The following is a 17,480-nucleotide window of genomic DNA, read 5'->3' on the forward strand; positions in this document are numbered from 1 at the left end:
CAGAGGGGAGAGGAACAGTAGGAGACAGACAGACCATGTTTGGTGTATGTGTAGGGAAGAGAGAGAGGGGAGAACAGAGCACATGTGTGTCGGAGAAAGTTGTGAAGAGGCAGATGTTCCATTGGCTTTCACGCTGTCTTTCCATTTCAGAAGAACACCAAAGCCATAACAATGAGAGCAACATGGAGGCATACTCATACAGATAAATCAACACACATACATTTCTAGCATACTAAGACACTCGGTCTCTCTCTCACACACGCATGCATTCAAGTACATGCGTGTACACACACACACACACACACACACACCATACTCTTTCTCTGTAACACATCTCCACACACACAACCTTCTCTCACAAACCTCACATGTTTCTGCGCAGGGAAGCAAACACACCCCTACTGCTGCACATCTGGCAGGGGACACAAGCCCCTCTTTGTGCTGGGGCTCTGGGAGTGTGCCCCCTGGTGGCTGAGGAGAGTAACACAACCGCTTCAGGGGACCAGCATCTTCTCCTTTCAGCATACACACTATAGACAGACAAGACACACACTGGGACATATCACTTACACAACATACAGGGTTGTAGGGCTATTTTGGTCATAGCGAGCAAATGTGTTTGTGTTCACGTTGCAGATATCGCCTATTTAGTGGACTTACGTCAACCCCCCCTTTTCTCCTCTATCCATCCCGCTGTTTTTTCCCTCCTGTTCTTCCACTCCTATTTATATCTGTGTGCTCTCTCTCTCTCTGTGCCCTAAAGCTGGACCCCGGCTCCTGCCCAACTCAACTGGACTGGAGATGAAAGCTGACTCACTCACACATGGCTGCACACACCCCTTATACACACATACACACCACACACACACCCCTTATACACACATCGCTTACACACACACACACACACACACACACACACACACACACACACACACACACACACACACACACACACACACACACACAAATAACCTATGTATGCAGACATACACACATATGCAAGTACATATGTATGCTTACATAAGTAGCTTAGGCTACCCATTAATGAGCACACATATCCATTCAGTATAGATGACGAATGTTATGTACTTCAATTACAGTGTCTTGATCTATGAATGTCTTGATTTTTGAGTGACACACTCAAATCCATACACTCTAGCCAGGTCTGTTTGTGCTGTAGTTAACTGCAAATGGTCTGACAACAAACATGACAGAGGAGTTGGCTAAAAAAAGATCTACGTTACATACAGGTTATATTACAGTCAAACTCTCCCAGTGACTCCCATATAGCCCACACTATCCTAGACACCAGTGACAGCCCAGAGTGACATACACACACTTATAGCTCATAGCACTGAGGGCAGATAACTGCAATCCCAACTATAAACAGACATGCTGACGCACCTGACTAATGCCTATAGATACATGTACAGACACCATGGCATTTCACAGCTGGCCGGATATACTGCTTATTTTGGACAGACTCACAGATATGCACAGTAAACATATAGAATCGTCAAGAGAGATTGAGTGTGTATTGCACCAGTAATGGACAACATTTTTGGACATACGAACCTGCACACGTCAACACCGCTAAATGCATTGGCACATAGGCTACCCTGAGGGCCATTGAATACTTAATATAAGCTCAGCAAACAATGAAGAATAAAGTAGAATAATCTTTTAACAGTGACTGACCTGGAAAAATCACATGATACTATGATGCAGAATCTTCCCATATCTTATTGCCATCTAGAGGCCACCTCTGACGCTCTGCACCTTTTCTGTCTGGGTCATAGAGAATAATAGGGATATAATATATGTCCCATTTATCCAACTAGAGTCCTCTAACTCTATGGTCTAAGCATACTACACTGATGGAAAGACAAATATAGGGGATCAAAGGAGTGGGATTATCCACAAATAGACTTATTCAAAATGTGTGCATAATCTCCAAACAACACTGACAAAGGAAAGTAGTCCAAAACCTGTTAATTTCAGTATAAAAATGAACTGTTACAGAGTCTGTGTAGTGGTCCATTCATCTAGAAAAGATATGATAAACACACGGTTTCTATGTTTGTAGTTCATATGTAGAGACGGCAGTGGAAAATGACACATACCTATAGAGCTTCATTCACAGACAGAAATTGCAGTAAAATTAAACACCAGCCTTCAGTTTAGAGCTGAACATAAATGTATGACAGATAATGTGAGAAGTCTGGTTCAGAGTGAACTCTCTATTAAAGCGTGTATCACATTTAGCTCTGTTTTACATCATTCTACAAAGTGATCAGGAACAATCTCCACTGACAGCGACCTTGGTTTGCAGTTAATCATGTCATGAACCTGAAGAGAACAGGTAAAACAGTCAGACTCATAGCCTAGTTGCTCCAGAGAGGTGTGCAAAGAATGACATACATTCAGGTTAGCTTCCTGAAATAACATAAATCACCAACACATAACTTCTACTGACCTCACTCCACCTCCTCCTTCACAGACATGTTCACCTTTCTATTACACATTTTTTGAATTGTCTTGTTTATTCCCTCTCCCTCCGCCTTTATCTTGACCTTCTCCTCCTCCTCCTGTTTCAGAGAGTGTGTTTCTTTCAGCTTCTGGAACTTCTTCAGGTCGGAACAGAACAACACCTGAGAGAGTGACAGTCAAGCTCCATTGACATCAATGCATGATTTATTGAAAGTTCAAGTTACCGGTGTTTCAAGTTGGATGGATAGATTAGAGAAAGAGAGTGAGAGAGAGCAGAGAGAGGAAGTGAACAGATGAGTGGATGGATTCTGACCACCAGTTATTTTTCTCACCGAGTGTGCCCAACCAGCATAAGGACCCCACAGCTGCCTGAAGAAGTCCCCTGTGCAGAATCAAAATCAGTCAATTAGTGATTGGTAATATTCAGAAGGACACTGTTAAAGCCTGTTAAACACATCCTTGTACCGTGAATCCTCACCTATTTGACGGTGGACCTTGTCTGTGAGGCTCTTCTGCCCGTTGCCTGCCGCACAACTGTAGTCTCGTTTTGCGATTTGCCACACGTGTGTATCCACAGGCACAACACAGGCCTTTTCCAGAGACATCAGACACACACAGTCTGCCACCTACAAGGCGAACCCAGGTAACACTTTCTATGCTTGTGAAGAATACATGTATAGTCAACCTGGTCTCAGAGCATTTAGTATTATTCTGTACGTAAATCCGAGACACTTCATTTAGTATGATACGTTAAGTTTCGTATGGATTGTATTAATTTGTGGATGTGAATCAGTCATTTCGTATATGTTACAAATTACAAATGATATTATGTTACAAATTTGCAAAACGGACAATTTGTTGTGAATTTGGAAAATGTATGATATGTTACGAATTCTAGCTAGGTGGTTAGCGTCAGCGAGCTGGCTACAGTTAGCTAGGCTAAGGGTTAGGGTTAAGTTTAAGAGTTAGGTTAAAGGGTTAAGGTTAGGGGAAGGTTTAGCTAACATGCTGTGTACTGTCGGTGCAAATTAGCTAAAAAGTAGTAAGCTGTTGAAAAGTTGCTAATTAAATCAAATTCTAGAGTTGTCCATGATCAGATTCAAACTTGCAACCTTTGGGTTGCTAGACGTTCGCTATACATCCACCCCTACCAACCACCCTAAGTAACTATCCGTCTTATGTAACCATACCAGACGTAACATATCATACAAATTTGAGTTTTACTATGTTATGCCTACATTTACTATGTTATGCACCCTTAATTGTCCTGAAGGGTTGAGGCATACCTTGGGGCCTACCCCGGGCAGGGTGCGCAGTGCGTCACGTGCCTGCAGGTAGGGGGCACTGCGGAGCCCCTGGAGCCAATGGGGCCCACCGTGAGAGTCCAGGATCTGTCTTGCACTCTGCTGCAGGAACCTGGCCCTGTATCCAAACCCCAGGTCCCTCAGACAAGCCTCCACACTGTTGTCTGTCAATCATATCAGAGGACATGTCAGAGCCCAAAACATTTGAAAAAACAAAGGATTTGAAAGAGAGAGATAGACAGATGTCAGACAATCAGACAGAGTAGTGTTGGTGGTAGTGGAGGTGGAACCTGCGAGTGCATGCAGGGAGGGGAAGTCGTGGTAGCTGGTCTGGTCCAGCTGACACAGAGGGGTGCCCAAGGACTGGCACAGCCTCTCCACCATGCCCTGGATACGAGATATGTGGTTGTTAGAGGTGCAGATGAAGGAGAACAGGCACTCTGTGGGGTCCTGACGCAGCATACGCACACCTGGGGAAGAGACAGAACACACACACTGTAAAGTATGAAACGCACATGCTCGCACACACACAAGAGACATAATAGATACACAGTATTACAAACACGAACCAACTTACCTGTGAAGATCTTGGCAATGCTGTTAAAGTGTGGGTCGGCTGCTCCCCAATCTCTGTACAGATCCCCCAGCTTCACCTTCAGCTGGAAATAATCATTCAGCAGCTCTTCCTCCTTCCTGTCTGGGGTCACAGCCACTGGCTCCCCCTCTTCTTCCTCCTTCACCTCTATCACTCCCTTGGATCTTTTCCCTGACCCTTTTGACCCCTGGAGCAAGGAACCTGCCCTCCGCTTCCTCCCATCCCCTCCCATGGTGTTGGGGCTATTGTATGTGTGGTACCATAGTGTGTCGTCTGTCTGGGTGAGAGTCCACACTCGTCCCCCCATCACTCCGGTCCAGTGGCCATCTCCTGTCTCTCGCCAGCTGGCAAGGAAAATGGGGAGGGACGACAGAGGGTTAGGATAAATGGTTTGAGAGGTAGTGAGTGAATTAGAGATAATTTCAATACTTGCTAATGCCTTTGGCAGAGCCCTGGATCATGTAAGACTGGTGGTCTGCCATTGCTCTATAGAATCAGCGAAGCAGTGGTCAAAGGAACTCACCGGAAGCTCTGTCCGCAGCCTAGTGTGAGGTCCAAACGGAGCTCTGATCGTGAGCAGGCCAGGGAGCGCCATGACTTGGTCCCCGCCGACAGCAATGCATGCTGGGACATAGTGCTGGATCACTCACCACATACTGTAGTATCAGAGATATCTGATGAGATGAACAGTGGAGTATATCTGATGAGATGGATAGTGGAGGCAATGAACTCTTCGAAATAAGGGTTCTTCGCCTGTTCCCATAGGAGAACAATTCTCCTATGGGGACAGCTGAAGAACCCCTTTAGGTCATAGATGGCACCTTTTTTTCTAAGAGTGTAGCAACAAAATAAAATAAAATGTTATTTGTCACACTTTGTAAACAACAAACTAACAGTGAAAGGCTTACTCACAGGCCCTTCCAAACAATGCAGAGAAAAAGGAGAAATAATAGAATAAATACTCAATGAGTAAGGATAATTAATATGGCTATATACACGGGTATCAGTATTGAGTCCATGTGCAGGGGTACGAGGTAATTGAGGTACATACATATAGGTAGAGTGACTAGGCAACAGAACAGATAATAAACAGTAGCAGCAGAGTATGTGATGAGTCAAAAGAGTTTGTGCAAAAAGGGTCAATGCAGATAGTTAAACAGTTAACCAATAGCTACCTGGACTAAATATTTAGCAGTTTTATGGATTGGGGGTGGAAGTTGTTCAGGGTTCTGTTGGTTCTAGACTTGGTGCATCGGTATCGGTTGTCGTGCGGTAGCAGCGAGAACAGCCTGTGACTTCCTCATCCTCTGACACCGCCTGGTATAGAGGTCCTGGATGGCAGGGAGCTCTGCCCCAGTGATGTACTGGGCCATACGCACTACTCTCTGTAGCTCCTTGTGGTCCAATGCCAAGCAGCTGCAATACCAAGTGGTGATGCAGCCAGTCAAGATGCTCTCGATAGTGCAGCTGTAGAACTTTGAGGATCTAAAAGTCCATGCCGAATCTTTTTAGCCTCCTGAGGGGGAAGAGGATTTGTCATGCCTTCTTTACAACTGTGTTGGTGTGTGTGGAACCATGATAATTCCTTAGTGATGTGGACACCGAGGAACTTGAAGCTCTCGAACCCGCTCCACTACAGATGAGTCGATGTGGATGGAGCCATGCTCGACCCTCCGTTTCCTGTAGTCCACGATCAGCTCCTTTGTCTTGCTGACAGTGAGGGAGAGGTTGTTGTCCTGGCACCACACTGCCAGGTCACTGACCTCCTCCCTATAGGCTGTCTCATTGTCAGTGGTGATCAAGCCAACCACCGTTTGTTGTCAGCAAACTTAATGATTGTGCATGGCCAAGCAGTCATAGGTGAACAGGGAGTACAGGAGGGGACTAAGCATGCACCCTTGCAGGGCCCCCGTGTTGAGGGTTAGCATGGCGGATGTGTGTTGCTTACCATCACCACTGGCCACTAGGAGCGCCGCCTCTGGATGTACATTTTCTTGTTTGCTTATGGTCCTATACAGCTCATTGAGTGCGGTCTTACTGGCAGCTTTGGTTTGTGGTGGTAAATAGAAAGCTACAAAAACTATAGATTAAAACTCTTGGTAAATAGTGTGGTCTGCAGCTTATCATGAGGTATTCTAAAGTGAGTAAAACCTCAAGACTTCCATAACATTAGAGATTGCGCACCAGCTGTTGTTAACAAAGGGACACACACCTCCCCCTTAATCGAAGCTGCCATTCAGTCTTGACGATGCATAGAAAAAACAGCTAGGTGTGTCCATGTCCTTATTCAGCCACAACTCCCTACAGTTCTTCAGGTCTTGTTGATAGGATAGTCTTGAACTGAGCTCGTCAGTTGGTGCTATAGTGATTGTGGCTACGTTCGCCAATATAATGGATGGCAGAGGCTAATTACCGACATAGTCTTGTCACATAGAGAAATCACAAGAGAACCATCTTTGACTCAATGCATACAAAGTGCACACCACCATCATCAGTTTTTCATACAATAAAAACAGTGGAGTTAAGATCAGAATTAATCTTGGATTGTTAGTCAATTAGTAAATTACTGCACCCACACTGCTCACACGCGCCAACGAGCATCTGCGTTGCCAAGAGCTAAACTATAAGTCTTTCCCATTTCTGACGCAGATCGCGCTGCAAGTTCTGCCTCTCCCATCTCATCATTGGTTTATAGAAGCAGGTACCCACTTGCCATCTCCTCATTGGTTATACCCACGTGGGTGATTGAAAGACAAACGGTTTTACCGGTCGTCGTGGTAATACTATGAATGTTTAGATGCCAATCACCATATAAGTTCAAAGATGAAAAAGCCTGGAAGGCGGAGAGATGACTAGAAACGATTTGGTTGACCGTTTTATGTGTGGATTAATTGTCGGGGTAGAGGACCTTGTGCATTTCAGGTAAAATAACAACTCAATGTTTATATCCCAGGACAAATTAACTAGCATGTGCAAGCTAGCTAGCTAAATTGCCATACATGCATGATGCTTTTCGACCTGTCGCCAAATTAATGTAATTGGTTCAGAGTTTGTTTTGATATTTTAACCTGCGTTTGATTGAACCTGATTGATCGCGTTTGGTGTGGGGGGACAAAATAAATGTATGCACAATGGCGCACCCACGCAGCCAGTTTGGGTTCCGTGTAAGAATGAATCTGTCAGTAACGTTAGCCAGTTAACTTTTTTTCCCCCACCAGTTAGGCCAGTTGAGAACAAGTTCTCATTTACAACTGCAACCTGGCCAAGATAAAGAAAAGCAGTGCGACACAAACAACAACACAGTGTTACACATGGAATAAACAAACGTACAGTCAATAATACAATAGAAAAAATCTATATACAGTGTGTGCAAATGAGGCAAGATTAGGTAGGTAAGGCAATAAAGTTGTATGGCATTGAAGCTCGTCTGGAGGTTAGTTAACACAGTGTCCAAGGAAGGGCCAGAAGTATACAGAATGGTGTCATCTTCGTAGAGGTGGATCAGAGAATCACCAGCAGCAAGAGCGACATCATTGATGAATACAGAGAAAAGAGTCGGCCCAAGAGTTGAACCCTGTGGCACCCCCATAGAGACTGCAAGAGGTCCAGACAACAGGTCCTCCAATTTGACACACTGAACTTCTTCTGAGTAGTTGGTGAACCAGGCGAGGCAGTCATTTGAGAAACCAAGGCTGTTGAGTCTGCCGATAAGAATGTGGTGATTGACAGAGTCGAAAGCCTTGGTCAGGTCGATGAAGACGGCTGCACAGTATTGTCTCTTATCAATAGCGGTTAAGATATTGTTTAGGACCTTGAGCGTGGCTGAGGTGCACCCATGAGCAGCTCGGAAACCAGATTGCATAGCAGAGAAGGTACGGTGGGATTTGAAATGGTCGGTGATCTGTTTGTTAACTTGGCTTTCGAAGACCTTAGAAAGGCAGGGTAGGATAGAGTGTCTCCACCTTTGAAGAGGGGGATGATCGCGGCAGCTTTCCAATCTTTGGGGATCTCAGACGATACAAAAGAGAGGTTGAACAGGCTAGTAATAGCGGTTGCAACAATTGCAGCGGATAATTTTAGAAATAGAGGGTCCAGATTGTCTAGCCCAGCTGATTTGTAGGGGTCCAGATTTTGCAACTCTTTCAGAACATCAGCTATCTGGATTTGGGTGAAGGAGAAATGGGGGAAGCTTGGGCAAGTTGCTGTGGGGGGTGCAGGGCTGTTGACTGGGGTAGGGGTAGCCAGGTGGAAAGCATGGCCAGCCATAGAGAAATGCTTATTGAAATTCTTAATTATCATGGATTTATCGGTGGTGACAGTGTTTCCTAGCCTCGGTGCAGTGGGCAGCTGGGAGGAGGTGCTCTTATTCTCCATGGACTTTACAGTATCCCAGAACTTTTTGTTTGTGCTACAGGATGCACATTTCTGTTAGAAAAAGCTAGCCTTTGCTTTCCTAACTGCCTGTGTATACCGGTTCCTAACTTCCATGAAAAGTTGCGTATCGCGGGGGCTATTCGATGCTTATGCGGTACGCCACAGGATGTTTTTATGCTGGTCAAGGGCAGTCAGGTCTGGAGTGAACCAAGGGCTATATCTATTCCTGGTTCTAAATTTTTTGAATGGGGCATGCTTATTTAAGATGAGGAAAGCACTTTTAAAGAATAACCAGGCATCCTCTACTGATGGAATGAGGTCAATATCCTTCCAGGATACCTGGGCCAGGTCGATTACAAAGGCCTGCTCGCTGAAGTGTTTTAGGGAGCGTTTGACAGTGACGAGGGATGGTAGTTTGACCACAGACCCATTACGGACACAGGCAATAAGGCCGTGATCGCTGAGATCCTGGTTGAAGACAGCAGAGGTGTATTTAGAGGGCAAGTTGGTCAGGATGATGTCTATGAGGGTGTCTGTGTTTACGGATTTGAGGTTGTACCTGGTAGGTTCATTGATAATTTGTGTGAGATTGAGGGCGTCTAGCTTAGATTGTTGGACGGCCGGGGTGTTAAGCATGTCCCAGTTTAGTTCACCTAACACTACGAGCTATGAAGATAGATGGGTGGCAATCAATTCACATATGGTGTCCAGGGCACAGCTTGGGGCTGAAGGTGGTCAAAACAAGCACAATGGTGAGAGACTTGTTTCTGGAAAGGTGTATTTTTAGAAGTAGAAGCTTGAATTGTTTGGGCACAGACCTGAATAGTATGACAGAGCTCTGCAGGCTATCTCTGCAGTAGATTACAACTCCGCCCCTTTGGCAGTTCTATCTTGTCGGGAAATGTTATAGTTAGGGACGAAAATTTCAGGATTTTTGGTGGCCTTCCTAAACCAGGTTTCAGACATGGCTAGGACATCCGGTTTGGCAGAGTGTGCTAAAGCAGTGAATAAAACAAATTTAGGGAGGAGGCTTCGTTGCCTAACGTTACCTGTCTAGCAACTTGTGTAATAACAATGATAGCTAACGTTAGTGGAATAACGTATTGTAATGAAACAGACAGGGAGCAGGCCTTGAACCCTCGACCTTCTAGCCCGAAGTCCAGCGCGCTATCGACTGTGCCCCAAAAGCATGCTCGTGCGGCAGAGTCGATATCTGCGCTTATAAACCCAGGGTCGTTAGAGTATACTGATTACTTCGGCTCTTGCTCTGGTAATAACTAGTTAAGTTAGTAGTTAGCTAGCTAGTCTACAGGCTACTAATTAGGTTAGCTCCACATGCTGAGTCACCTCAAAATCATAGTAGAGTAGCTAACATATTACGCAAATCTATGTTAAAACCAGCTTGTCATTACAAGAAGTTATAGCTTCTTACTTTGAGAGCAGATGTTTACACGTATCTTCACTCCCTGGATGTGTGTGGGCCTATAATGACTTTCCCGGTGTTTGACTCTTGCGAATGGAAAATAAAGATTACGCGGAGTGCCCTTTCCGCTTTGACTAACATACTATATTTGTCACTACGTTCTTACATTAACAGCCAATTTGACTTCCTAGTTAATATTTAAACATTATTCTGCGTATTAATGATTTTTCAGGAATTCCTCAAACGTATCATTTCATTCGTCTACTGTCTGATGCAATCAACCAACACATTTGTGAAACCCTCCTCCCCTCCTCAGGAGCCTCCTGATATCAACACAACCAACGATTGGCTCGTTGAGAGAGCGTAATATAACGACTGCAACAAACACTATTCATGATTGGTCCAAAAGACGCGACATGATTGGTTCATATGACTGTCCTTTCATTCTTTCCGTGATTGTGAAGTACCCCCGCCCTTCCAGACAAATGATTTTTTGCAACGTGTTTGGCTGGTGTAAATTGTAAAAGATGGCGGATCCGTTGACACTATTCACTTCTATCGGGCTAAGTGAGCAGAAAGCTAAGGAGACTTTGAAAAATGATGCCTTATGTTCTGCCCTAAAGGATGCTATTGCACAGGTATGACTTCAGAGATTGGGAAAAGTATTACATCTTGGCAGCTCGGGCGTATATGACTTGTATTGACAGGATCATAAATCCTCTAACGTTAGCTAGTTTAGTAACGTTAGTCATTTCACTGACTCTTTTTGGCTGTGGCATTTATTTCAGTCAGACAAGTTCATCCTTTGATATGAGTCTGAGTGAATACATTCATTCAAACGTATTATTGACAAATCAAGAATAATAGTGACAAGAAAAGACCTGATAGTTCACTGTAAATTTTCACATACACACGTTATAGGCCTGCCCCTTTGAATTTTCTTTGGAGTCCTCTTTCTAGTGTACCCTGTCATTAGAACTCATCTTACCCTGACTTGCCCAGCTAAAAATAACCCAGATCTCCACTGTACTGCACTTGTTCTTGAAAGTAGCAATCCAGACTATTCAATTGACAGCTTTCCTGTCAGTTCATCTCCAGGTCTAGTCGACTCTGTGACTTGGTATTGGCCCAACACTGGTTTCAATAGTGTTAAGTGGTGTCGACATAAATAACACTATTTATTCCAACTGGTTGATTTCCACAGGCCCAGCGGGTGCTTGGGGCGGCAGGAGTGGACAAAGCGACAGGGACCCTCCTGTACACAATGACCTCTCGTCTTCGAGACCCCAAACGCCTGGGCTTCCTCACAGATCACATCGCTCAACGCAAGATCTGTACAGAGCTGCAACTGGCAGGTAGACAAACACACGTTTCCTGACATCACTGATTAATGTAGTTGAATGTATGTCATCAGCATTTTGTCTCGTGGCCATTTCTGTCTGCCTCTGTCTCTCTCTCTCTCTGATACACACGACACTTTGATTTTGGCTCCTCTCGCCTCTAGCTGCTTTGGAGTTTGTGAAGAGCCATCCCCAGGACCCTATCAACCAGCAGGAGTTTGAGTCTTTGTGTGGAGTGGGAGTGGTCATAACACCAGAGCAGATAGAAGACAAGGTGAGGACATGAGCTTATTTTGACCTGGAAAAACATCTGGCTTTAGCCCTAACTAGAGGGCTCAGAGTTTTCCTGTTTACCCATAATGCTGCATGCAATGTTGTTATGTTGTAAACATAATCTCTGTCAAGTGATGATTATTAACAGTTGCTAGGTAGTCTGAGGGGTTTGACTAACAGTGGTATGTTACAGGTGGAAAAAGTGATCAAGAAGCACAAAGACCAGCTGCTGCTGGAGAGGTACCGTTTTAACATGGGACTGCTCATGGGTAAGAATTACATCCCTGATAGAATATTGATTACCTCCTCTGGGACTGGAGGAAATTTTATATCTGTGTTGGTAAGGAGGAGAGGATGTCAGTCTCATTGAGAATGCCTCTGTCTTCACAGGGGAAGCTCGTGGTGGTCTGATGTGGGCTGATGGGAAGATGATCAAAAACGAGGTGGACATGCAGGTGTGTGTAACAATACATTTATGTTTGTCCTCTGAAGGCATTGTGTATATCAACATAGATATACTGTACCTCAGATGTGTGCTTATATTGTGACCTCGTTCCCTCCCAGGTCCTCCATCTCCTTGGCCCAAAGACAGAGGCTGACCTGGAGAAGAAAACCAAGGTAACATTTCACACAGCTCAACATAGCTGTCTATAAAATAAATGTGCAATCATATTTCACACGCAAAAGCGCAGATCATTTTACTAATGGATCAATCCATTATGTGACTGCATAATCACATAGGAGTTATTCATTTAGTAAATTCTATGTGCAGGCTCAGAAGGCTAAGGCTCCAGATGGTGTGAAGGAGGAGCTCACAATTAATGGTAATGACCTGGGGACTCAAATCAAATCAAAATCAAATGTATTTATATAGGCCTTCATACATCAGCTGATATCTCAAAGTGCTGTACAGAAACCCAGCCTAATAAAGCTGCTCTGGGTTAAGTGGTCAGGGGTGTTGACATACTTTTGTGCGTGTAGGGGAGTTAAAGATTGAGGGCAGATCGCTGATGGATGAGCTGAGAGGAGTGGCCTTGAATTTCCACAAACCAGGTGAGATGGAGAGACACTTTATCCATGACCAATTTAAGTATTCTAGCTTGTAACCCCTGACCTGTTTCTCCAGGAGAGAACTATAAAACAGAGGGCTATGTGGTCACTCCTAAAACCATGGACCTGTTGAAGCAGCATCTGGAGTTTACTGGAGGACAGGTATGGAGATAAGGGAATGTCACAGGTGGGATGACCAGAATGCATTTAAGGTTCATACTGCCTGCAGGTGGAACTGTTGATCACTCACTAAATGATCTCTCTCTTGGTTTTTCTCTCGCCTGTCTATATTACTGTAGATTCGAACTCGTTTCCCTCCAGAGCCCAACGGTATTCTTCACATTGGTCACGCCAAAGCCATCAACTTTAATTTTGGCTACGCTAAGGTATGGCCCCGACACACTCCACACACCAGCACCACTCTTAACCACTACCAGAAGGCTAAGTATAGCTTAGGCTACGTTTAGCTTATTGGTAAAGGCTAAGGGTTGATTTCATATGGGGTATTTGACAGAACCCAATTGTGTGTTTCCCTCTTTTCATATCTCCTTGTCCTCTCTCCCTCCTCAGGCTAACGATGGGATCTGCTACTTGAGGTATGATGACACTAACCCAGAAAAGGAAGAGGAGAAGTACTTCACTGCCATCAAAGACATGGTGGAGTGGCTGGGTGAGTGTCCGTTGTACAACTTTACCCTAACATCACAACAACACTGGCATAGCATCCAGAGAATGGTTTAGCACTGACTGGTAATGCCATGCCATAGTCAACCATAACACACTGCAACATCTGTATGTGTGTGTCTCAGGTTATAAGCCTTATGAAATCACTCACGCCTCCGACAACTTCCAGAGACTTTACGACCTGGCAGTGGACCTCATCCGTAGGTGGGTGACGCTATCTGTGTTTCTCTTTATTCTCATATGTGTGGAACAATTTGCATGTGTGTGTCTGTGTGTTTGCTCATCTCTCTAGGGGCCATGCCTACGTGTGTCACCAGCGGGGGGAGGAGCTGAAGGGTCACAACCCGCCCCCGTCGCCATGGCGAGAGCGTCCTGTTGAGGAGTCATTGGTGCTGTTTGACAGGATGAGGCGGGGCCTGTTCGCTGAGGGAGAGGCCACAGTCAGGATGAAGATAGTGATGGAGGACGGCAAGATGGACCCCGTGGCCTACAGGATCAAATACACAGCCCACCATCGCACTGGGGACGCATGGTAACACACACACACACACCACAGTGTTTCTTCTAACAGTTCAATATACTCATCACAGTTCTACCCCCTCCTGCCTTTTTTCTTCACAGGTGTATCTATCCTACCTATGACTACACCCACTGTCTGTGTGACTCCATTGAAAACATCACCCACTCACTCTGCACCAAGGAGTTCCAGGCCAGGTATGCTGTGTGTTGTAGTTGTTTCTGGGTCAACTTTCCTTTTAAGTTGTTGGTTCTTTAGAACCTTTGATTCTCTTAATATGCTTGTGTGTGTCCTTCAGGCGGTCATCATATTTCTGGCTGTGTAATGCTCTGGACGTGTACTGCCCTGTGCAGTGGGAATATGGCCGTCTGAACCTCACCTACACCGTGGTCTCCAAGAGGAAGATCATCAAACTGGTGGAGGAAGGAACTGTCAGGTCAGCATTACACACACGTACACAACTATTTGTTTCTATGGCCAAACTGTAGGCTTGGGCAAACTGTAGGCTTAGGGTATTTTGAAACGGTATGATCCAGTTCAGGGCTCCATCTATGCATTTGGTTTGCTAACTTGCTAGCTAAGTGGCTAGTTGTCAAGATCAAGCTTCTTGATTACAGCAGAGGCATTAAATCCCCTCCTGGATCAAGATCCCTGTTGCTTAAATTGTTTTGTTTTTGTTGTTATTAGCACCTTGCGTGCACATACGGTAATAGCGTATGATGGTATGAAAATCTGGATTTCTCCCAACCATACTATTTGGTTCCAGAGCCAAACTACATTATTTGTGCCAAAGTAACTATCTGTATGTGAGAGAGACTTCCACTGACGGTTTGTGTTTTGCAGGGACTGGGACGACCCTCGTCTCTTCACTCTGACTGCTCTGAGGAGGAGGGGCTTCCCATCTGAGGCCATCAACAACTTCTGTGCGAAGGTACGAGAGAGGGATAGGGAGATGGTGGAGTAAGCAATACTATTGTTTGAATGTTTTATTCCATCTTGCCAGGTTGGAGTGACTGTTGCCCAGGCAACGATGGAGCCCCACATGTTAGAGTCGTGTGTGAGGGATGTGCTGAATGACCACGCCCCCCGAGCCATGGCCGTCCTGGAGCCCCTCAAAGTCACCATCACCAACCTGCCTGAGGGCATACGGGTATGAAAACACTCACACAATCACTTTTGCTTCAAGGATTAGTGCGAATGCGAACCATTTATTTATCTCCTCTCCTAGAATGATGTCCGTGTGCCTGACTTCCCAGCCAATGAGTTCATGGGCAGCCATGTTGTTCCATTTACACGCACCATCTTCATCGAGCAGAGCGACTTTAGAGAGGTAGGTGACAAGTTGTGTGGGTCTTAGTGCGCATGCTCTCAATACAAGGTCTGTGTACTTTGTAAGTGTGTGTGTGTTAACCCTGCTGCTCTCACACACAATCTCCCTCTGCAGATGATGGAGAAGGGCTACAAGCGTCTGACCCCAGATCAGCCAGTAGGCCTGAGGCATGCTGGCTATGTCATATCTGTACAGAAGGTCATCAAGGTGAGATGCTTCTCTCAGATTGAAAGACTACAAAAAACAAAGAACCATGTTAAGACTATGAACCTACAAACATGCCTGTTTGTCCTGGCAGGATGTTAGTCTTCTTTCTGTCCCCCACACCTTCTGTCTTCTCCCTTTCCTCTCTGATTCTCTCACTTTGCTATTATCTTCTTTCTTACTCTTTCTCCCTCTCTCTCCATCTCTCTCAGGATGCCCAGGGCAGGGTGGTGGAGTTGGAGGTGCATTGCTGTAGTTCCAATGAGGCTGCAGAGAAACCTAAGGCCTTCATCCACTGGGTCAGCGAGCCCCAGAAGTGTGAAATCCGTCTATACGAAAGACTGTGAGTCACTGAAAAAGCTTTGCGTGTGTGTCTGTAAATATATCTGTCTGCTAGGTGTGGAATGATTTCTCTCTCGCTGTCAATTTTTTTCCGTCTGTTACAGATTCCTTCACAAAAATCCTGAGGACCCGTCTGAGGTGCCTGGCGGCTTCCTAAGTGACATCAACCCTGTGAGTGTGTCTAAGTGTTACTGTCATGGACACACACAACCTCCGCACATACTGATTAAGGAAAGGAGACAAGGAGAGGATTCTTGAGTTGCACTCATGTCAAAATGTTTCCTATGTCCTCTCTGTCCCCCAGAACTCCCTGCAAGTGATTGACAGTGCCTTGGTGGACATCTCTGTGAGCAAGGCAAAAGTGTTTGATAAGTTCCAGTTTGAGAGAGTGGGCTACTTTGCACTGGACCCAGACAGCACAGCAGACAAGGTACGTCCAGAAACGGAATAGTTGATTGACACAGGTGGCAAAAAGGAGTGAACTGGGGTGTTATTAAATTGTTTACTTTGAAATGTAGAATGTAATCTTATGAAGTTGGTGACCTAAGAGAAATTTCCATAGAGCATGAGCCAGAGGGTAACGGCAGCTTTCCTCTCCCTGCAGCTCGTCTTCAACAGAACGGTCACCCTCAAAGAGGATCCCGGGAAGATGTGATTGGGCGGAATGAGATCAAGCTGGACTGCCTGCTTCCCATGAGCCCTCAAACATGTCTGAATCCCAAATCAACCCCTGTCCCCTACACCTGACATGATTTAGATCTGAAAGTATCAATGGGTGTAAGCAATGCTCCATCTTGATAGACCTCTGATAGGCTTGGACTTTTTGCCATATTGAATAGACCTATCCAATCCAGATCTACAGATGTGCTTAGAAGTCGATTTGAAATCCAGAATCGTGGTTTTCGGGCATCTTTCAGTTTAGCATTTGCACAGACTTGGAAACTGGCGCAAGGTACCTCCTTTTGAGGACCACAACTCATTTATAATTGGGGTAATAAGGGTCTTACTGTAAGTTTGTATGATGTAAACCCATCCTGTCAAGCTCTGAGTCCATAGTCAAACTTATCATCAAGCTTAGCTCTGCTGATCTCTCACAACATAGATGCTTACAAATGCAACATTTGGTGACACATTTGAGAGGAAACCATGAATAAAACCATGAAAAACAATTGTAAAATAGATATTACAATGTGTCTGAGTCAGTGTTTACCTTGGGTTAATGTAGGTGTGTTTCTTAATCAACTTTAACAGTGAAAGTTAAATACAAAAAATAATTTTAAAAAGCAGTGAAAGGGATGACATCACTCACTCTCATACTTTGACACAATCCACTTAGTCACACTTGCATTGTGGCAGGAACACAGACCACTTTTTGAGGAAGTAGAGTGCATGCGAATTAACTCTTGCCTGCCCAGAGCTGTCCCAGCTCCACAAGAATAATTGGCACATTTCCTGTGGTCTCCCTTAAGAGAACTAGGCAAGATACCAGTTAGAAGCGCTTTAAGGTGGACTGGGACAGAGGCTGTTTCTAAAACACAGTACCCACAGTCATTA

At 45.0% G+C, this 17,480-nt stretch overlaps 2 protein-coding genes across 4 annotated transcripts; one reads left to right on the forward strand and one right to left on the reverse strand.

The window, feature by feature from the left end:
* Nucleotides 1–1,223: 1,223 nt before the first annotated feature.
* On the reverse strand, nt 1,224–10,509 carry ogg1 (8-oxoguanine DNA glycosylase). 3 transcript variants are annotated; one of them, XM_021566788.2, is made up of 8 exons: nt 10,196–10,509; nt 4,913–5,063; nt 4,372–4,733; nt 4,085–4,264; nt 3,777–3,958; nt 2,969–3,116; nt 2,823–2,872; nt 1,224–2,651 (listed from the first exon to the last, which is right to left on the reverse strand). In XM_021566788.2, exons 2-8 carry the CDS (start codon nt 5,020–5,022, stop codon nt 2,478–2,480), a joined length of 1,206 nt encoding a protein of 401 aa, XP_021422463.1. In that variant the 5' UTR covers nt 5,023–5,063; nt 10,196–10,509; the 3' UTR covers nt 1,224–2,477. The 3 variants fall into 3 exon arrangements, with proteins under 3 accessions (XP_021422463.1, XP_021422465.1, XP_021422464.1); XM_021566790.2 differs by having other exon boundaries at nt 4,913–5,045; nt 10,196–10,491; XM_021566789.2 differs by having other exon boundaries at nt 4,913–5,089; nt 10,196–10,491.
* A 204-nt stretch (nt 10,510–10,713) lies between these two features.
* On the forward strand, nt 10,714–17,112 carry qars1 (glutaminyl-tRNA synthetase 1). The gene is made up of 23 exons (XM_021566787.2): nt 10,714–10,824; nt 11,391–11,541; nt 11,691–11,800; nt 11,993–12,068; nt 12,190–12,254; nt 12,364–12,417; nt 12,572–12,623; nt 12,781–12,852; nt 12,926–13,011; nt 13,149–13,235; nt 13,420–13,519; nt 13,659–13,737; nt 13,826–14,065; nt 14,155–14,247; nt 14,349–14,486; nt 14,894–14,981; nt 15,054–15,200; nt 15,279–15,380; nt 15,495–15,587; nt 15,797–15,927; nt 16,031–16,097; nt 16,231–16,356; nt 16,531–17,112. Exons 1-23 carry the CDS (start codon nt 10,714–10,716, stop codon nt 16,579–16,581), a joined length of 2,319 nt encoding a protein of 772 aa, XP_021422462.1. The 3' UTR covers nt 16,582–17,112.
* Nucleotides 17,113–17,480: the final 368 nt, after the last annotated feature.

The sequence above is a fragment of the Oncorhynchus mykiss genome, chromosome 16, assembly GCF_013265735.2.
Source record: "Oncorhynchus mykiss isolate Arlee chromosome 16, USDA_OmykA_1.1, whole genome shotgun sequence".
NCBI classification, from domain to species: Eukaryota; Metazoa; Chordata; class Actinopteri; order Salmoniformes; family Salmonidae; genus Oncorhynchus; species Oncorhynchus mykiss.

Excerpts from the sequence above, each read along its gene's own strand:
- ogg1 (XM_021566788.2), bottom strand. The coding sequence starts at position 5,022 with ATGTCCCAGCATGCATTGCTGTCGGCGGGGACCAAGTCATGGCGCTCC. Across the intron at positions 3,959-4,084 it reads CTCCCTGCATGCACTCGCAG|ACAACAGTGTGGAGGCTTGT; the intron begins GTTCCACCTCCA and ends TATGATTGACAG. Across the intron at positions 2,873-2,968 it reads CAAGGTCCACCGTCAAATAG|GGGACTTCTTCAGGCAGCTG; the intron begins GTGAGGATTCAC and ends GATTCTGCACAG.
- qars1 (XM_021566787.2), top strand. The coding sequence starts at position 10,714 with ATGGCGGATCCGTTGACACTATTCACTTCTATCGGGCTAAGTGAGCAG. Across the intron at positions 12,069-12,189 it reads TAACATGGGACTGCTCATGG|GGGAAGCTCGTGGTGGTCTG; the intron begins GTAAGAATTACA and ends CTGTCTTCACAG. Across the intron at positions 15,381-15,494 it reads AGCAGAGCGACTTTAGAGAG|ATGATGGAGAAGGGCTACAA; the intron begins GTAGGTGACAAG and ends CTCCCTCTGCAG.